The sequence below is a fragment of the Carassius carassius genome, chromosome 1 (genome assembly GCF_963082965.1).
Source record: "Carassius carassius chromosome 1, fCarCar2.1, whole genome shotgun sequence".
Lineage (NCBI taxonomy): Eukaryota > Metazoa > Chordata > Actinopteri > Cypriniformes > Cyprinidae > Carassius > Carassius carassius.
Genome location: NC_081755.1, coordinates 32,121,720 through 32,139,076, shown reverse-complemented (window position 1 = coordinate 32,139,076; position 17,357 = coordinate 32,121,720). Strand labels below are relative to the sequence as shown.

General features: G+C 40.7%; 1 protein-coding gene and 1 pseudogene across 1 annotated transcript; both read left to right on the top strand.

Moving 5' to 3' along the window:
- The first annotated feature begins 10,776 nt into the window (after positions 1-10,776).
- LOC132145414 (zona pellucida sperm-binding protein 3-like) lies at positions 10,777-12,654 on the top strand. The gene is made up of 8 exons (XM_059556440.1): positions 10,777-11,376; positions 11,446-11,567; positions 11,637-11,740; positions 11,809-11,986; positions 12,052-12,169; positions 12,235-12,320; positions 12,391-12,479; positions 12,547-12,654. The coding sequence occupies exons 1-8, from the start codon at positions 10,807-10,809 to the stop codon at positions 12,612-12,614; spliced, it is 1,335 nt and encodes a 444-aa protein (XP_059412423.1). The 5' UTR covers positions 10,777-10,806; the 3' UTR covers positions 12,615-12,654.
- A 1,014-nt stretch (positions 12,655-13,668) lies between these two features.
- LOC132132050 (zona pellucida sperm-binding protein 3-like) lies at positions 13,669-16,311 on the top strand (annotated as a pseudogene).
- Positions 16,312-17,357: the final 1,046 nt, after the last annotated feature.

The following is a 17,357-nucleotide window of genomic DNA, read 5'->3' as shown; positions in this document are numbered from 1 at the left end:
GTGATGGAAGACTTCTTTGGGACCACATGACCGCTAACGCCCTCTGCTTTTAGACTGGGAGGCTGTACTGCAACTGGAGAAGATCCTTCTACTCAAGTGCTCATCTTCGAGTCTAAACTGCATGGATGTGACAGCACACCAACAGTGATGCTATGTTGTTCTTGTTTTCTGGGTGTTTGTAGGTTTCTCTGAGCAATACCTAACCCCTATAGGTGACTGAAAATGAGCTTGTCTTTACATTTTCCATCATCTACACTGAGGCTTCATATGGTGGTCCTATTATCAGGAGCAGTGGGGGAGTAGTTAGTATTGTGTGTCACTCTACAAGGTAAGGACTAAATTCAGGATTGTTAGGTTTCCTAATGACTGGTTGCTAGAATGCAACTTTCACTAGTGCCATCTTTGTGTGAACCTTAAATAATATCATTTCTCAGCAGATGACTGAAGATTTGAGAGGCCTCCTAATCAGTACTTCTTGAGGGACATCAACTTTGAAGCCTCTGTAAGGTCATACATTCATTTTCCTTTCTGTGCGTTTGTGGACAGCTATGTTGCTATGGCAGTCCCTAATGTGAATGCTGCCCTTTTTCACGTCGTGTGTGTGTGCGTGAGAGAGAGAGTGAGAGACGGTCACACAGTGGAGTCAGCTGTCTTAACTGTCCGTGTCTTGTGTACTGCAAACACATACGAGCTTCATCACTGTCTCTGTCACACAACTCTGTTCCCCTTTCAGGCTTGAACTGATGGTAAAACTAAGTACATGATTAACTGATTACATTTATTTTGAAAGATGAAGCTCACGATTATGGAAAGGGGTGTTACATTTCCAACGAGTGCCGATCGACAGAGTAAGTATCTCTCATATTTATAATAATTTGCTACTTTAAAGCACTTATGTAATGATTGTTCAAGAAGTTGAGGAAGCAAGTGCGAGTTTAGAACATTTAAAGAATAATAACACAAACAACGAACACGAAGACAGGTGGTACTGGGAATCTTGAGGGTACAGGCGAAGTCCAGGAAGAGGCAGAGCTCACGGGTGATCCGAGGTGCGATGGCAGCAGGACAGTGTGAAACAGGAACTGCAGTGGAAGAGCCTTGAAGGTGAGTGGTGAGGTCCGGGGATGAGGTGGAGTGGACGGGGTTCCGGAGACAGGACAATTCAACAACGAGAATAACAAAAACAAGAACATGAGATGAGATCAACAAACAACAAACACAAGACGCCAGACAGGGCAATGTATAGGGAAGGGTAATGAGTAGCAGCTGGTGATCATGAACAATGCATTTATTGTACTTACTAGCTCTTCATGACCTCTGATCTCTCACAGCTTTGTTATTCAGTGCAACATTTCAGAAGAAAAGTGAAAAGCAAATTCAAATTTGTCTTGCACTTCTCAGCTCGATGGTCGGATATCCCATCTATCCGTACAGTTGTGAACTATGATGTAGCACGAGACATTGACACACATACACATCGAATTGGTAGAACAGGTCGTGCGGGAGAGAAGGGTTTAGCTTACACTCTGCTCACCACTAAAGACACTTCATTTGCTGTTGACCTGGTTCAAAATTTAGAGGGAGCAAATCAGAGTGTTTCAAAGGAGCTGATGGACCTGGCAATGCAGGTAAAACAATGACCTGAAGTCAAGTCAAGTCAAGTCTGTTTTATTATTCTTCCACATGTACAGTACATACATTCAGTATGGGGCGCCGTTTGTAAAGCGGCTCACGCTAAAAATAACAGCAACATTTTGTCACATTTAGCTTCAAACAATGTTAAAAAAACTGACTTGACGGTCAATTTTTAGCACATTTACAACAATATTTGTCAATTAAAAAATAAATAAAGCTTACGCCAGGCTACTGTTTATTGATTTTAGCTCTGCTTTTAACACTATCCAACCTCAACTGTTAATGGAGAAAATGAAGCAGCTGTGTGTTAACCCACTTATTACCAATTGGTATTATTCTTTTTTAACAGATAGAACCCCCGGGGGGGCGCGCAAGATGGCGGCTTGGAAGTAGCAGCAGTTTAAGGTTGCTCCTGTCACGCTTATTTATTTTCTATTAATAAGGTACGCAAACTCTGGATTTCAATTATAAATCTTCTGTAGTATGTCGCTAGAGACTTTCTGGCCGCAATCTTTGCCGAAAATGCCAAGACCTGCTAAGAAAACGGCGAAAAAAGACTCGGCCGTTGAGGGATCGGCCGACGAGCCCGAACAGAGTCAGGCAGATGCGGGCAGCGAGACTGACCTTAGCCCGGCGCTTGCAAAAGCACTTCAAATTATGACTGAGAAGATCTCTAATGCAATAGATGAAAAACTTGGCCCGTTGGCAGAAACAGTGCATAATCATACCCAGCAGCTGGAAAGTGTTAATGGTCGATTGGATGAGGCGGAGCGGAGAATCATGGCGGTTGAGGCATTTTCGGAGGACGCGCAATCTCGCATTTTCACTCTTGAAAAACAAGTTGCCATGCTTACCGAACATATCGACGACCTGGAAAATAGAGGCCGGCGCAGAAATATCCGAATCCTGGGCCTTCGCGAAGAGGTAGAGGGTACCAATGCAGTTACCTTTCTTGAATCGTGGATCCCCGAATTTCTTGGCCTGCATACTAAGAGTGGTCGCATCAAGATTGAAAGGGCGCATCGTACGCTGGCTCCAAAACCGGGTGCTAAGGATAGGCCACGGCCACTGATTGTCCGGTTCCACAACTATGGTGACAAGCAGAGGGTTCTCGATGCCTGCAGGAAACGTTCAGCGGATGGGGATTTGCAGTATGAGGACAGAAAAATATCATGCTACCAGGATTTTTCGGCTTCAGTGATACGGAAGCGCAAGGATTTCAACGCGGTCAAGCAGCGACTCCGAGATATGGGTGCTCGCTATGCGATGCTGTATCCAGCCAAGCTACGAGTCAACATAGGAAGTACCCTTAAAGTATTCGAGACGGCGGCTGCTGTCTCGCAGTACCTGGATAAGAGTGATACAAATTCCAGCACGAGCACCTGATCCGTGTTGGGATTTCGACCAGACGAGTGCCTGGCGGACCTAGCTTCTTGAGTTCTAATAGCGACGTGAGTTTTAGTTTGCGTACTTTATTTTCTATTTCTCTCTTTTTTTTTTGAGTGACGGGGGCTATCTCGATAACTTTTTTTTTTGTATTTTGAGTGTACTTTTTTGTACCGTTGCTACTGGAGAAGTAACTGACTGTTTTTGGGATGAAGAATGTTCCCCTTGACGTGGGGAAACAGCCCCTTTTTTCCTATTTTTTTATTTCCGTACCGTGCTTTCTTTTTTTGCTTTTCTTTTTTCCTTTCATGTTGCCAGTTTGGCTTGTTCTGATTTATGTTATTGTTTACTGTAATGCCCTGACACACGCATATCTGTTTACTGGACCTAATGACAATATGGAAATTTCACTTTTAAACATATATTGTCCCCCAAATTACTCCTCAGAATTTCTTACAAAAACTTTTCTTGAATTTAAAGAACGCGCATCTGGATTGTGTATTATTGGAGGAGACTTTAATTGTTTATTGAATTCATTATTAGACCGCTTTCCCCCCAGGGACTCTCTCTACACCAAACAGTCCAAAGCTCTTGCTGCACTGTGTGATGACTTAGAATACTTGGATGTTTGGCGCACTCTCAACCCGCATCAAAATAAATTCACTTTTTTTTCTCACCCACATAAGTGTCACTCTCGGATCGACTACTTTTTTGCGCCTAAGACTATAATGCATACAATTACACGCTGCAACATAGGAGATATTGTTATATCGGATCACGCTATAGTGGTGCTAGATATTTGTGTGAGGGGGTTTCTTAGACCTGTTAGACGTTGGAGATTTAATAATTTATTACTCAAAGATGATACATTTCTCTCATACTTTAATTCAGAGTTGAAGATATTTTTATCTATTAACTCAGAATCTACAAACAATCCCTCACTTCTCTGGGAGACGACTAAAGCATACATCAGAGGCCTTGCCATTTCATACTTTGCAACCAAAAAAAGAAAGCAGTTAGAGAAAGAGAAACACCTGGAGTCAGAATTAAATACTGCCACTAGTAGCTACTTGAACGATCCCTCCCCAACTTTGTTAGAAAAAATAAGTGCTGTGCGAACCTCTTTAAATTCATTGCTAACTTATCAGTCTCATTCAAATACATGTTATTCAAAGCAAAAATGATATGAATGGGGTAATAAACCTAGTAAATATCTAGCATATTTAACAAAGTCCAATTCTGACTCACAATTTATTACTTCTATAGTAGACCCCATGGGAGTGCGTTATTTTGATCCTATTATTATTAACAATATTTTTAAACAGTTCTACTCTGTTCTTTATCAGTCTCATCATTCTTCCCAAAAACATGACTACATGATATCTTTCTTTGACTGCCTAACCCTCCCTGTCGTTTCAGAAGAACAGAGGGAACTTCTCAATGCACCTATTTCAAGGGAGGAAGCTATAGTCGCACTCCATAGCTTGAAGTCTGGTAAATCTCCTGGGCCTGATGGCCTTGCATGCGAACTCTATAAAGAATTTGAGTATGTGCTTCTAGACCCTCTTTTAGCTATGCTCAATCATTCATTCTTGACTGACAGGTTACCCCCCTCACTCCGCGAAGCAAATATTTCTCTCATTTTAAAAAAAGGAAAGGACCCAGAAAATTGTGGCTCCTATAGGCCAATTGCTTTACTTAATTCAGATTTAAAATTGTTATCTAAGATTTTAGCGTTAAGATTGGAAAAGGTTCTGCCATATATCATTCATGAAGACCAGACAGGGTTTATTAAAGGCAGAAGCTCCACCCATAATGTCAGGAGGCTTTTAAACATTATTGAGCTTTCCCATAACCTCAGCTCTAGCTCTTGTATTTTATCCCTAGATGCGGAAAAAGCTTTCGATTCTGTGGAGTGGCCGTATCTGTTTTACACACTGGAAAAATTTGGCATTGGTGAATATTTCATTAAGTGGGTGAGAATACTCTATAAAGATCCCCTTTCCGCGGTTATTACCAATGGTCATAGATCTGTTAATTTTTCCTTATCCCGGGGTACAAGACAGGGCTGTCCCCTCTCTCCGTTGCTCTTTGCGATAGCAATGGAGCCATTTGCTCAGAGGATAAGAGAGAGTGCAGCTGTGTTGGGGGTGTCTCTGGGGGGTAGGCGGCACAAAATCTCCTTATATGCAGATGACGTGTTACTCTTTCTTTCGGACCCCAAGACCTCTGTACCAGCGGTTGTTGACCTCATTCAGGAATTTGGACAATTTTCCGGGTACAAGATAAATTTTTCTAAATCAGTTGCCCTATTTATAGGGAATAAGAAATCCCAAAATCAACCTTCCTCTTTTCCTTTTAAATATTCCGAGGAAGGTTTTATTTATTTAGGTATTAATATAACCCCTACTTTTAGGAAATTATACAAAGCTAATTTTACACCAGTGCTCGAAAAAATCAGAGATGATTTGACCAGGTGGATGACTCTCCCTCTGTCTTGGCTGGGACGGGTTGCCATGATAAAGATGAATGTCCTACCTCGGCTACTATACCCTATGCAGATGATTCCTATTTTACTGTCTAATAAGGTTATAAAAGAGCTTAATGGGTGGTTAAGTTCATTTATCTGGAGCAAAAGAAAACCCAGGTTGAAATTATCAAAGCTTCAGCTCCCTGGTGCAAAGGGTGGTTTGGATCTCCCAAATTTTAAACTGTATCAGTTGGCTTGCCAGCTTCGATTCATTGTTGAGTGGCTTAATGAAGATCCTAAATCAGGTTGGCTTGATCTTGAATCTTCACAGTCTAAATGCCCTTTGCAAAACTTACTATTTATCCGTGATTCTAAGCTGAGGAGAGCCATGTGTGATAACCCTTTAGTATGTAATACTCTTAAGGCATGGCGTGCTATTCAAAGATTAGAAGACAAGATCGACACAACCTCTCCTCTGTTGCCAATCCTGAACAATCCAGAGTTTCTGCCAAGTACTATGGACCTTGGTTTTAACCTTTGGCTGGCTAATGGTATACGTAGGATTTGTGATTTATTTGAGGAGGGATTACTATTGTCTTTCGATATTTTAGCCTCAAAATATAATTTACCTAGGCAACATTTTTTTAGATTCTTGCAAATTAGAGATTACATATTCAAAAATACTACACTCACTTCCAAATATTCACTTTCAGTAATTGAGAGGATGCTTTTAAACCCTCCTACAAAAAAGTTGATCTCCTTCTTCTATAAAGCCCTATGCTCCTATTCTACAGTTAATACCTCGCACCTCAGATTAACATGGGAAAGAGATCTTGGGGTGGTTATCTCGGAGAATGATTGGGAGATGGTTTGGTCTCTAGCCAATAGGCTTTCAGTTTGCAATAGAGTAAGAGCCATTCAGCTTAGGATTCTCCACAGAATACACATTACGCCTCTTCTTAGACACAAGTTCAACTCCGCTCACTCACCACTCTGCCCCAAATGTAAATCTAACATAGGAGATTATATTCACTGTATATGGGATTGTCATGTTATCCAGACCTACTGGTCCAGAATCATAGCTCAATTGAATAATATCTTAGGTTTGGCCTTGGATCCTGACCCTTTGTCTCTTCTCCTGGGTTTCCCATGTAAGCTTATTTCTAATAAGCATAAAAGACGTCTTTTTGACCTGTTAACTTTTGCTGCCAGGAAGAATTTACTTTTGTCGTGGATCAGCGATAAACCCCCCTCTATAAAGGGATGGCATTCAGTTATTAGAGAGACTATTCCTCTGGAACTCCTAACATCTTTTATTCACTCTACGACTGATACTTTTACTCGCACTTGGACACCTTATTTGGACAGCATAAATGCCTCTATTTCTGATATTCTGAGGTTTGGTATGATATAGTGCCTTCAGATGATCTATTACTCTTCTGGTCCTGTTGCACATTTCTGTTCACTGTAGAATGCCTTATGTTATGTATACTTTTGTGTTTATATTTGTTGTATGTCGGGCGATTTGTTACTTTGTTTGTTTAATAAAAAAAAAAAAAAAAAAAAAAAACAGATAGAACCCAATGTGTAAAAGTAAATGGTTGCATTTCACAGCTAAAGAGTAGTGGTACTGGGGTTCCTCAAGGCTGTGTCAGTTCACCTATTCTTTTTACACTTTTCACAAACGAATGCTCAAACTGGCATTCACAGAATTATTTTTTAAATATTCAGACGACACAGCCATTTTAAGTTTACGAGCATGATAATGTTAGCACCATTTATCAAGCAGAAATAAGTATGTTTGTTGACTGGTGTGATAAAAATGAGTTGGTAATTAACACAAAAAAGACACAGGAAATTGTATTTGATCCAAAATGTATTGGTGACCATCAACCAGTGGTTATACACAACCATCATATTACCCAGTCGCACACCTACAAGTATCTGGGTGTGTATATAGAGAGATCACTTACGTGGAATACACATATTGAATGGGTTTGTACTCGCCTAGAACTAAGATTGTACTTCTTGCGCAGATTACGTCTGTATGGTGTGAACAAAAATGTCATGAGGCTGTTTTAGAAAGCTGTTTTAGAAAGTATTGTTAGGTACGGGATCACAGTATGGTTTGGTAATCTTTCAGTGAAGCTTAAATCTAAGTTGATGCACCTGATATTGACAGCATCTAAAATTGTCGGGCAGGAGAGAGATTCTAACCTCCAGGATTTATATGAGAAATGTATTCTTAACCAGGTGGAAAGGATCATTGGCGATCAGAGTCATTTTTTAAACTCACAATATGAACTGCTTCCCAGATGATACAGAGTCCCGAGGTGTAAGCTAAATCCATACAAGAACTCCTTTGTACCAGTATCTGTGTGCCTGTTTAACAGATGTTTATCTTAAGGTTTTCTTTCTATTTTATCTTTTATATTGTTTGTTTTATCTTTTTTACTTGTCAATTGTATGTAGATTGTATGTAGGTCATGCAGAAATTTTGTAGTCCAAAACAATTTTCCTCTCAAGGACAATAAGGTATACAACTACTAATTTAGAGATATTTTAAATAGTTAAATATTAAATACTAAATATTAAATGTTACACCTAAATACTAAATGTTAAATCTAAATGCTAAATCTAAATTTAAATTAAATGTTAAATCTAAATGTAAAATCTAAATCTAAATGTTGAATCTAAATGTTGAATCTAAATGTTTCGGTTGAAACTAACATAATTCTAAAGCTCAAAGTTCAATGACAAGCGAGATATTTTATTTAACAGAATTCGCCGTTTGGACTACATCCCTCTAGTTCCTGCATTAATGACGTCACTAAAACAGTTTTTTGACTAACCTCCGCCCACATGAATACACAAAAGGGGGCATGGTCTTGTTGCGCTCCGACGGAGAAGAGGAAGATCTGCGTTTGTGTTTGTCGCCATGTCGTCGAAACGCTGTTATTTTCATCTCGGAGTCCAATCATCTTTGTTTGGGCTTCCCAGGGACACTGTACTTGGAGATTAATGGTTAAAATTTATGTTTAACTCGGTTCCTTAAAATTATAATCCACATGTAAAACTATGTGCAGCACATTTTGCTGAGGACAGCTTCCTCAATCTCAATCAGTTTAATGCATGCCAGATTCGCACAAAAATTATTCTTGAAAAATGGAGCAGTTCCCTCTTTGTCTGGAGAAGGCGTTGTTTATGGACCACAACCGTGTATTTTATTATTTAAGTTGGTGCGTTTAACAGTTTCTGTAACTTATTACACAAAGGGTAACGCTGTTTAGCATTGTTAACTAGATGTTAAGGCTGTGCAAAAAAAAAATCGAAATGCGATTTTTCATACGCATCTCGTCAGTAAAAACGCTCCTGTGATTATAAGTACATCTCCAGCACGTGCGTTTTTTTACTGTCTATGGTTCAGATCAGGATTGCCAGGTTTTTTTAAAACAAATCCTGCCCACTTGCTTCTCAAAACTAGCCCAATCGCATTTCCAGGAGCGCCGCGTGTGCTAAGCTGCTGTCGAATAACAACACAGGAACCGCTGGCACAATCAGAACTTGTTACGTATTTCTGAAGGAGGGATGACAAGGAAGTCATCAGCCCGTTTTTATGTGAAAAAAGCGGTATACAGGTGAATTGTGTGAAAAATACTGTTTTTTTTACACGCGAAACATGAACACATGTTATATTGCACACTGTAAAGCTATATTGCACACAATCAAAGCTTCAAAAAAGCATGAAAAACGGGACCTTTAAATTCCTCAGTAAAGATATATAGTTGTATGTACCAATTTCTGGATTTTGTTTGACTGCTCTTTCTTTCCCTCCGGCTCAGTATAAAAACCACTTTGTGGCAGCATCTGGTGTTCCTCCAAAACTCACCACAAAGTCCAGCAGCTCCTCTTGGTAGACCAGTGCGGGAAGTCTAAGTTCTTTGCCTTCAGGAACACCAGAGGGACCTGACGGAACCCACATCTCCTACTTGCCATTGTCCTCTTCCTCATTTCCCTCCATGCAGCCACCCCCTCCCCTCAGCTCGGGTGCCAAAATGAGCGGCTTCAGCAGTGCAGGCTCCCTGAGCTCAGTTTCAGACTTTTACTCTAGCTCTTCTTCAAAAGAGGGATTCTGTAGCGATAGGAGTGCTGACGACAGGGGTCATCATGGAGATTGTCATTATCGTCACAGTGGCAGGCAAAGTGGTGGAGACCGTGAGCGCTACACAGAGAGGGACCGTCATAGTGACAGAGATTGTCACAGCGATAGCCGAAACGGTGAAGGGAGCCATAGGGACAAAGAGGGACGGTCAGAAGGAGTTGGCGGCGAGAGGTCAGCGACTCATAAAAACAGCTTTGCAGTTCCTGATCCCCCCAAATGTAAGAAAAGCAGATGGGACAATTAAAGAGTACAGGAAAGCAGCCATCAACTGTTAAAGTAGATGTGTCTGTTCAGTTGCAAGCTAGTTGTTTCTTTCTGAAGAAACGAATCGAATGAGAAATGTTGGCTGTGTAACAGAAAAAAACTAACAGAAAAAAAAAATCAAAACCTCTTTGTTAATAGTTGCCAACTTTTTTGTGTGTGTGTGTGCTGCTTCACAAACTATTTGTCAACGATATATTTAGTTTAAGACTTTTCCAGACATTTTCCAGTGTGTTTTAATGTGTGTTGTTCTTAATGTCCATTAATGGGTTTCTTTGACTCATACTTGTTAATATTTGGAATTCAAATGCTTTATAGTCATCTGTTCAGGTTATATTTCTGTGCTGCCCAGCATGCAGTAGTTCAAGCTGAAGGAATTAAGTCTAGGGTAAATCCACACACACTGATCAACCTAGTCATAAAACAATGGGAAGGAAGAGAAAACATATTAGTGAATCTACAATAAAATCTATGTACTATACTATGATCTTGCATTCCCTCACTCCATTTCCATCTAATTGTGAAGATTGATGTGCTGATGTGAGGCAGTTGTGTCACAATCTAAACCTGACTGTGTAGAAACACGATGATCTTTGTTATTTTGAAAACTCTAGTGTACAATTCTGTCTGTGATCATGTTTCTGAATGCATAAAAAGAGGACACAAAAAGGCTTAAAGGTTGGTTGTGTTTTAGAGAATTGATGTCATTTTTATATTTAAAATAAACAATCGGTTGGTATAGCTTTCACCTGTGACAAATTGATTAAGTAAATTAGCTGGTATAGAGGAAAATGATGCTTGTCATGAGAGAGGTGGAGCCATCCTGATTTTCAGCTGTATAAATTTGGATGGTGGAGCACTAATGCATTATTGAACTGCAAACTTAACAACAATGGGGTTTGGGCAAGTTGGATTTGGATTGGTGTTCCTTTTTGTGCTGGGATTTTCTGAAGCGCAATGGAGTCCCAGTGAAAGAAATGATTGGACCCCAGGCGTCTTTATGCCTAGGGCAAAAGCTCAGAAGACCGACTCTAGGATGCCTCCATTTCCCAAGAAATATGGCCCCAGTAAACCTGCATCTGCACCAAAAAGATTTCCTGTCCAAACACCAGCCAAGAGTGACTTTAGGAGGCCTTCTCAAGATGTTTTTGGTGTTCAGTCAAAAGAACAGATGCTGGGTCCAGTGACAAAACTGACATGGCAGTTTCCAAGCCTGCCAGAAGAACCACGGCAGCCAGTCATCCCTTTTGATCCGCGTCACTTTGTCCCTCCCAACAGCGTAGCGGCTCAGTGTAGAGAGGGTTCCATATATGTGGAAGTCAAGAAAGACTTCTTCGGGATTGGGAAGCTAGTGAGCTCCTCTTCTCTTACACTGGGAAGCTGTAGTGCAACTGGAGAAGACCCTTCTGCTCAAGTGCTTGTCTTTGAGTCTGGATTGCATGGATGTAGCAGTGTAGTGATGGTGAGGTTTCAATGTTCCATTTCAGTGGCTTGGAGTGTTTTGTGACTAACAGGATTCCTCCATCTCCAGGTGACTAACGATGAGCTTGTCTACACCTTCAAACTTCTCCACACCCCACAAGAGGCTTCATATGGTGTTCCTATTGTTCGGAGCATTAGTGCAGTGGTTGGAATCGAGTGTCACTATTCAAGGTGAGGTCAGGGTTCAAGGTTGCTGATGTACTGAAGGCAGGGTAAGGTGATAGTTTGACTCCCTTGCAGAAAGCATAATGTGAGCAGCGACTCCTTAGTGCCCAGTTGGGTCCCATATACCTCTACTGAAGCTGCAGAGGAGGGCTTCGTCTTCTCCCTCAAGCTCATGACCGGTTGGTGTACCAAATGCTCTTGTAACTATCCAGTGCTCGTGAACCTGTCCTAAAAGTTGTCTTTGTAGATGACTGGAGATTTGAGAGGCCTTCTAACCAATACTTCCTGGGTGATCTCATAAATCTTGAAGCATCTGTGCTTCCATACAGCCATGTTCCCATCCGTGTGTTTGTGGACAGCTGTGTGGCTACAATAGTCCCTGATGTCACATCTGTCCCCAGATACTCCTTTATTGAGAACAATGGGTAAGTGGTGCCCCTCATGTGTCCCACACTAGGTGTACTGAAGTTTAACTTGGTTCCTTTCCCAGGTGCCTGGTTGATGCCAAGCTCACAGGCTCCAGGTCTCAATTTATGCCCCGAACTCGAGGTGACAAGTTGCAGCTTCAGCTAGAGGCTTTCAGGTTCCAGCAACCAGACAGTGGACTGGTATGTGACTTGTGCAATGCTTTATATGGTGTGCTTTCATGATCTACAAACGATGGTCTCTGCAGGTTTACATCACATGCATGGTGAAGGTGGCTGTAGCAACAACGACTCCAAATCCTGAACAGAAAGCTTGTTCCTTCTCTGCTAATGGGTATGATCCCCACCTCCTAAAGTGTACAGGTGACTGAGGAATTGCTTTTAACTTAAGGGTGTCTTGTCAGTTGGGTGTCTGCAGATGGTTCTGACCAGGTGTGTGGCTGCTGTGACTCCACATGTAGTACCAGAAGAGGAAGTGACCAGCCCCATAAAGGTCTGAGTAGTTTAGGTTGACCATATTTTTATGCACCACTTTTTCTAACTGCTTGTTTGGTCCCCAGATCTGTGGTGGGTTAAAACCTCTGTTGGGCCCATAAGTGTTAAGGAATCTGGCTATGGCCGAAAATAACTGGAAGTGATGTGACTTCAATAAAAAAAAAAAAGTTTAATTGGTTGTGACTTGTCTTTTTGAATATCTACAATTTGTATCCTGTTGTGGCTTTGCTGGCACTCCCATACAAGCCAAACTGCTTGTGACCACTACGGTTTTCCAACTTGAGTGTCTTTCTTAAGGGGTCCTCTTACATGGTGTTGATTTTGTTTGCGGTTTACAAGAATAAGATCTCATACTCCACATCTCATGCACTCTGTCTTGATTTACTGGTTGTCACTCAATTCAAGGCCCTGATATGGTGACCAGTTACCAGACACTTTTGCAATGCTAACATGCAAAATCCAGCTGACATGTACTAACTGTATTTGCTGAATTGAGTTAATAATTTTCAGTTGGCTTAAATACGTTTAAGTAAACTGTGAAATTTAAGCGCTTTTTTCATTAGGTAATCTGTACTGGTGTTCAGTCAAATGTTGAATCTCTTGTGCAGTGATTTGTTGCAACTTTTATGCAGTGTGTTTTTTTTTTTTTTTTTTTTGCTCCGATGTACATGTAATTGAGGTCAGCTAGCAGAGGTAAACCTTACTCCGATCTCAAGTGGTGCACTAGTAGCCAACTTACACTAGAGGCTGCAGTCTTTAGCATCCTATGGTGCCTTTCCACTGCATGGTATGGCTCTGTATGGTTTACTCTTGAGGGTTTTCCACTGGGTACAGTACCTGGTACTTTTAGTACCACTTCGATTAAGGTTCCAAGTGAACGGTAGCATTACAAAAATGGGAGGTGTCTCTGCTGATCACGGATTGGCCTGAAAGAATCTTCCCCTGTGTCACTGAACTTGACAAACACAAAAGAAACCCATGATTCAAAATCAGTACAGCCAGTGTAGCATTGAACGCAACTGTTTTGAATGAGCAAAGCTGTTTAACAACCAAAAAGTTTCGTTGTCTGCCGAAGTACAGACATTCCGCTTGTTGATAGCAGAGGAGCGGATTCAGTGACAGTTTGATGGGGTGACATGAAATTACTAATCCCACCCACTCTAAAGCAAGAATAAACTGCAGTGGAAATGCAAACCGAGCTGTACCGTAATGAGTGTGTTTTTTTTTTTTCAACAAAGCAAATAAAACTTCCAATAAGATGTTTGGTGTAACATTTTTAAATGTGATGATTAAGAATTAACAGAAGAAAACAATGAGCTGCTTGAGTATAAAAGGTTTTCAAACTGTTTCTGGAGCCTCCCCAGTGGTATATTTCCTTTAGACACACACACAGATTAAGTTGAGTACTCCACTAATCACCTGATGAGTTAATTCAGCAAAATGAGAGAGACTCCAAAAATAATAAAAAAACTTCATGTTGGTGATTAAAATAAAATGGCTATAGGGTTGAGGCAGGCAGTATTTGGAAAGTTATTAGAGTTTACTGGTTTATCTGAAGCACAATGGCAAGATAGATCAATCCAAAGCAATGTAATGCTTAAGCTTCAACAGCATCAAACTAGGATGTCTCAGTCCAACAAAATCTGCTAATAACAGTCCTGTATTAGCACCACAAAGGTTTCCTATCCAGAGACAAGCCAGGAGTGACTTTGGAAAGCCTTCTCAGCATGTTTTTGGTGTTCAGTCAAAAGAACTGCTGCTGGATCCAGTGGCAAAAGTGACACGGTGCTTTCCAAGCCTTCCAGAAGAACCACATCAGCAACACTCCTTTTGAGTTGTGCCATCCTGTCCCTGCCAACAGTGAAGAAGCCTCAACAGTGAAGAGGCTTCATTTTTTAAAATTCATTTTTCATTTAGCTGACACTTTTATCCATAGCAACTTACAATTGCTATATATGTCAGAGGTCGCACGCCTCTGGAGCAACTAGGGGTTAAGTGTCTTGCTCAGGGACACATTGGTGTCTCACAGTGGATTCAAACCCGGGTCTCTCACACCAAAGGCATGTGTCTTATCCACTGCGCTAACACCACCTCTTAATTCAATATGTGGAGGTGATGGAAGACCTCTTTGGGACCACATGACCGCTAACGCCCTCTGCTTTTAGACTGGGAGGCTGTACTGCAACTGGAGAAAATTCTTCTACTCAAGTGCTCATCTTTGAGTCTAAACTGCATGGATGTGACAGCACACCAACAGTGATGCTATGTTGTTCTTGTTTTCTGGGTGTTGGTAGGTTTCTCTGAGCAACACCTAACCCTTATAGGTGACTGAAAATGAGCTTGTCTATACATTTTCCGTCATCTACATTCCACAAGAGGCTTCATATGGTGGTCCTATTATCAGGAGCAGTGGGGGTGTAATTAGTATTATGTGCCACTGTACAAGGTAAGGACTAAATTCAGGATTGTTAGGTGTCCTAATGACTGGTTGATAGTAGGGCTGGGATAAACGATTATTTTTTAAACGATTAATCTAGCGATTATTTTTTCGTTGCATCGATTAATCTAACGATTAATTTTTTCAGACCGATTCGATTTTGATTATCTCCCCTTTAATTGACTACTTACAATTTATACATGTTGATTTACATATCTGAATGTAAAAACATGAATTCCTTAACATTGCAATATATGTTTATTGCTCTTAAAATTACAAAATAAAAGACTGACTAAGAATGCATTACTTTGCACTTGTATAGAGATAGCATTCAATAAAACCTTGAAGCCTTGAAAACACATAGCTTACTGAAACAAGCTTACTGAACACATAGGGCCTAGTTTACTGAAAAAAAGTTCTTCTTTCAGATGAAAATAACAACAACTTCAACAAATTCAATAAAAAAGGCCACCCAAAATACTTGTTTAGAGCAATTGAAAGAATACAGTAACCAATGTAAACTTGAGGTCTTTAAGCTAATACAGAGAGTGCTTTTCCAAAAAAAAAAAAAAAAAAAAAAAAAAAAATTAACAGTGGGAGCCAGCAGCCTGTCATGTAGAAAAAAAAAAATCTCCAAATGCTCCACGTGAATTTGGTTAATATTCACGAGGGGGGGGGGGGCGGAAGCGCTTGTGTAGTTTGAAGACTGAGTGAAACTGCGCGTGAAACTTTGGTGTTTCGCCCTTTTTCTATCGTGTTTAATGATTTTGATTAATATGCACAAGGGAGAGAGAGAGCAAGAAGCGCTCGTGTTGTTTGAAGACTGTGAGTGCGCGCGCAGCCGGGGCTCTCTCTCGTACGCACCCTGTCACTGTCACTCACCGATCAAATAAGGCTTTGACAGCCGCCAAAAAAAAAGATCAATGCAGAAAAACCCCTGGATTGGTTATATAAGGTTGGACAGAATGTTGATCCGACCATCGCGTATATTCAGCGCACATAAGGTAAACGTTTTGCAAAAGTTTTTTAGAGAAATAAAAACAGGTCGACGAATCGATGCGCATATTTTGCGTCGACGTATTTTTTGCGTCGACGTCATCGATGACCTCGACGCGTTGTCCCAGCCCTAGTTGGTAGAATGCAAATTTCACTAGTGCCATCTTTGTGTGAACCTTAACTAATATAATTTCCTTCAGCAGATGACTGAAGATTTGAGAGGCCTTCTAATCAGTACTTCTTGAATGACATCATCAACTTTGAAGCCTCCATAAGGTCATACATTCATGCTCCTTTCTGTGTGTTTGTGGACAGCTATGTCGCTATGGCAGTCCCTAATGTGAGTGCTGCCCCCATATATCCTTTGAGAAGAAAGGGTAAGGAGTTGTTTGTGTAACTGCCGCATTTCCATGAGCATGAGGTCTGATTAGATTTTATTTTAGGTGTGTGGTTAATGCCAAAATCACAGGCTCCAAGTCTCGCATTAGGACCCATTCTCAAGGTGATAAGGAGCAGTTTCGGCTGGAGGCTTTCAGGTTTCAGCAAATAGACCGTGGACTGGAATGTATTTGACATAGTTGTGCTTTACTTTGTATTACATGCCACCATAGTGTGCTAACAACTGTCTTTGCAAGTCTACATTACATGCATGGTGAAGGCAACTGCAGACTGCAGCATCCACCCCAACAAGTCCTGAGCAGAAAGCTTGTTTGTTCGTTCTCTGCTAATGGGTAATGGGTAACAAAAGTAATTAGTATAACTGACAATTCGAGATGTAAGGGTAAATTAGGTTTTAAAGGGGTCATATGATGCAATTAAAATTTTTCCTTTCTCTTTGGAGTGTTACAAGCTCTTGGTGCATAAAGTAGATCGGTAAAGTTGCAAAGACTTAAGTCTAAAATCCAAAGAGATATTCTTTATTAAAGTTAAGACTCTGCCACGCCCCCCTAAAACGACTTATTCAAACACACCCCCACATCCCTACATCACTATGTGGAAATATAACCTAGGAGAGGAGGCACTTCTGACTTTGCTACAACAATCTGGTGCTTCTGAATCAGCTAATGTAAGTATGTGTTGCTTTTAGTTTAAGTATTTGCTATTGACTGTTCAAATGCAGTTTTTTCGCATTGTGTGTAAATACATCAAGGTAAGTGTGCAAAGGTCTCTCTCTCTCTCTCTCTCTCTCTCTCTCTCTCTCACACACACACACACCCACACACCCACACACATACACACTCTATAATTTGCTGTTATACTCCATATAACTCCATATACAAGCCAGAAACTAAGCCTTTTTTTTTGCACAGGCCTATCTAAAGGGTTAATGGTCCCACCTAGTGATCAACTGTAAAAATAACTAATTTTACCTCTTCCCAAAAGGGAAAACCACAAACAATCAAGAATGCATGATTATATCGTGTCATGGCTTTGCAATCAAAA

Excerpts from the sequence above, each read along its gene's own strand:
- LOC132145414 (XM_059556440.1), top strand. The coding sequence starts at position 10,807 with ATGGGGTTTGGGCAAGTTGGATTTGGATTGGTGTTCCTTTTTGTGCTG. Across the intron at positions 11,377-11,445 it reads GATGTAGCAGTGTAGTGATG|GTGACTAACGATGAGCTTGT; the intron begins GTGAGGTTTCAA and ends CTCCATCTCCAG. Across the intron at positions 12,321-12,390 it reads TGTTCCTTCTCTGCTAATGG|TTGGGTGTCTGCAGATGGTT; the intron begins GTATGATCCCCA and ends GTGTCTTGTCAG.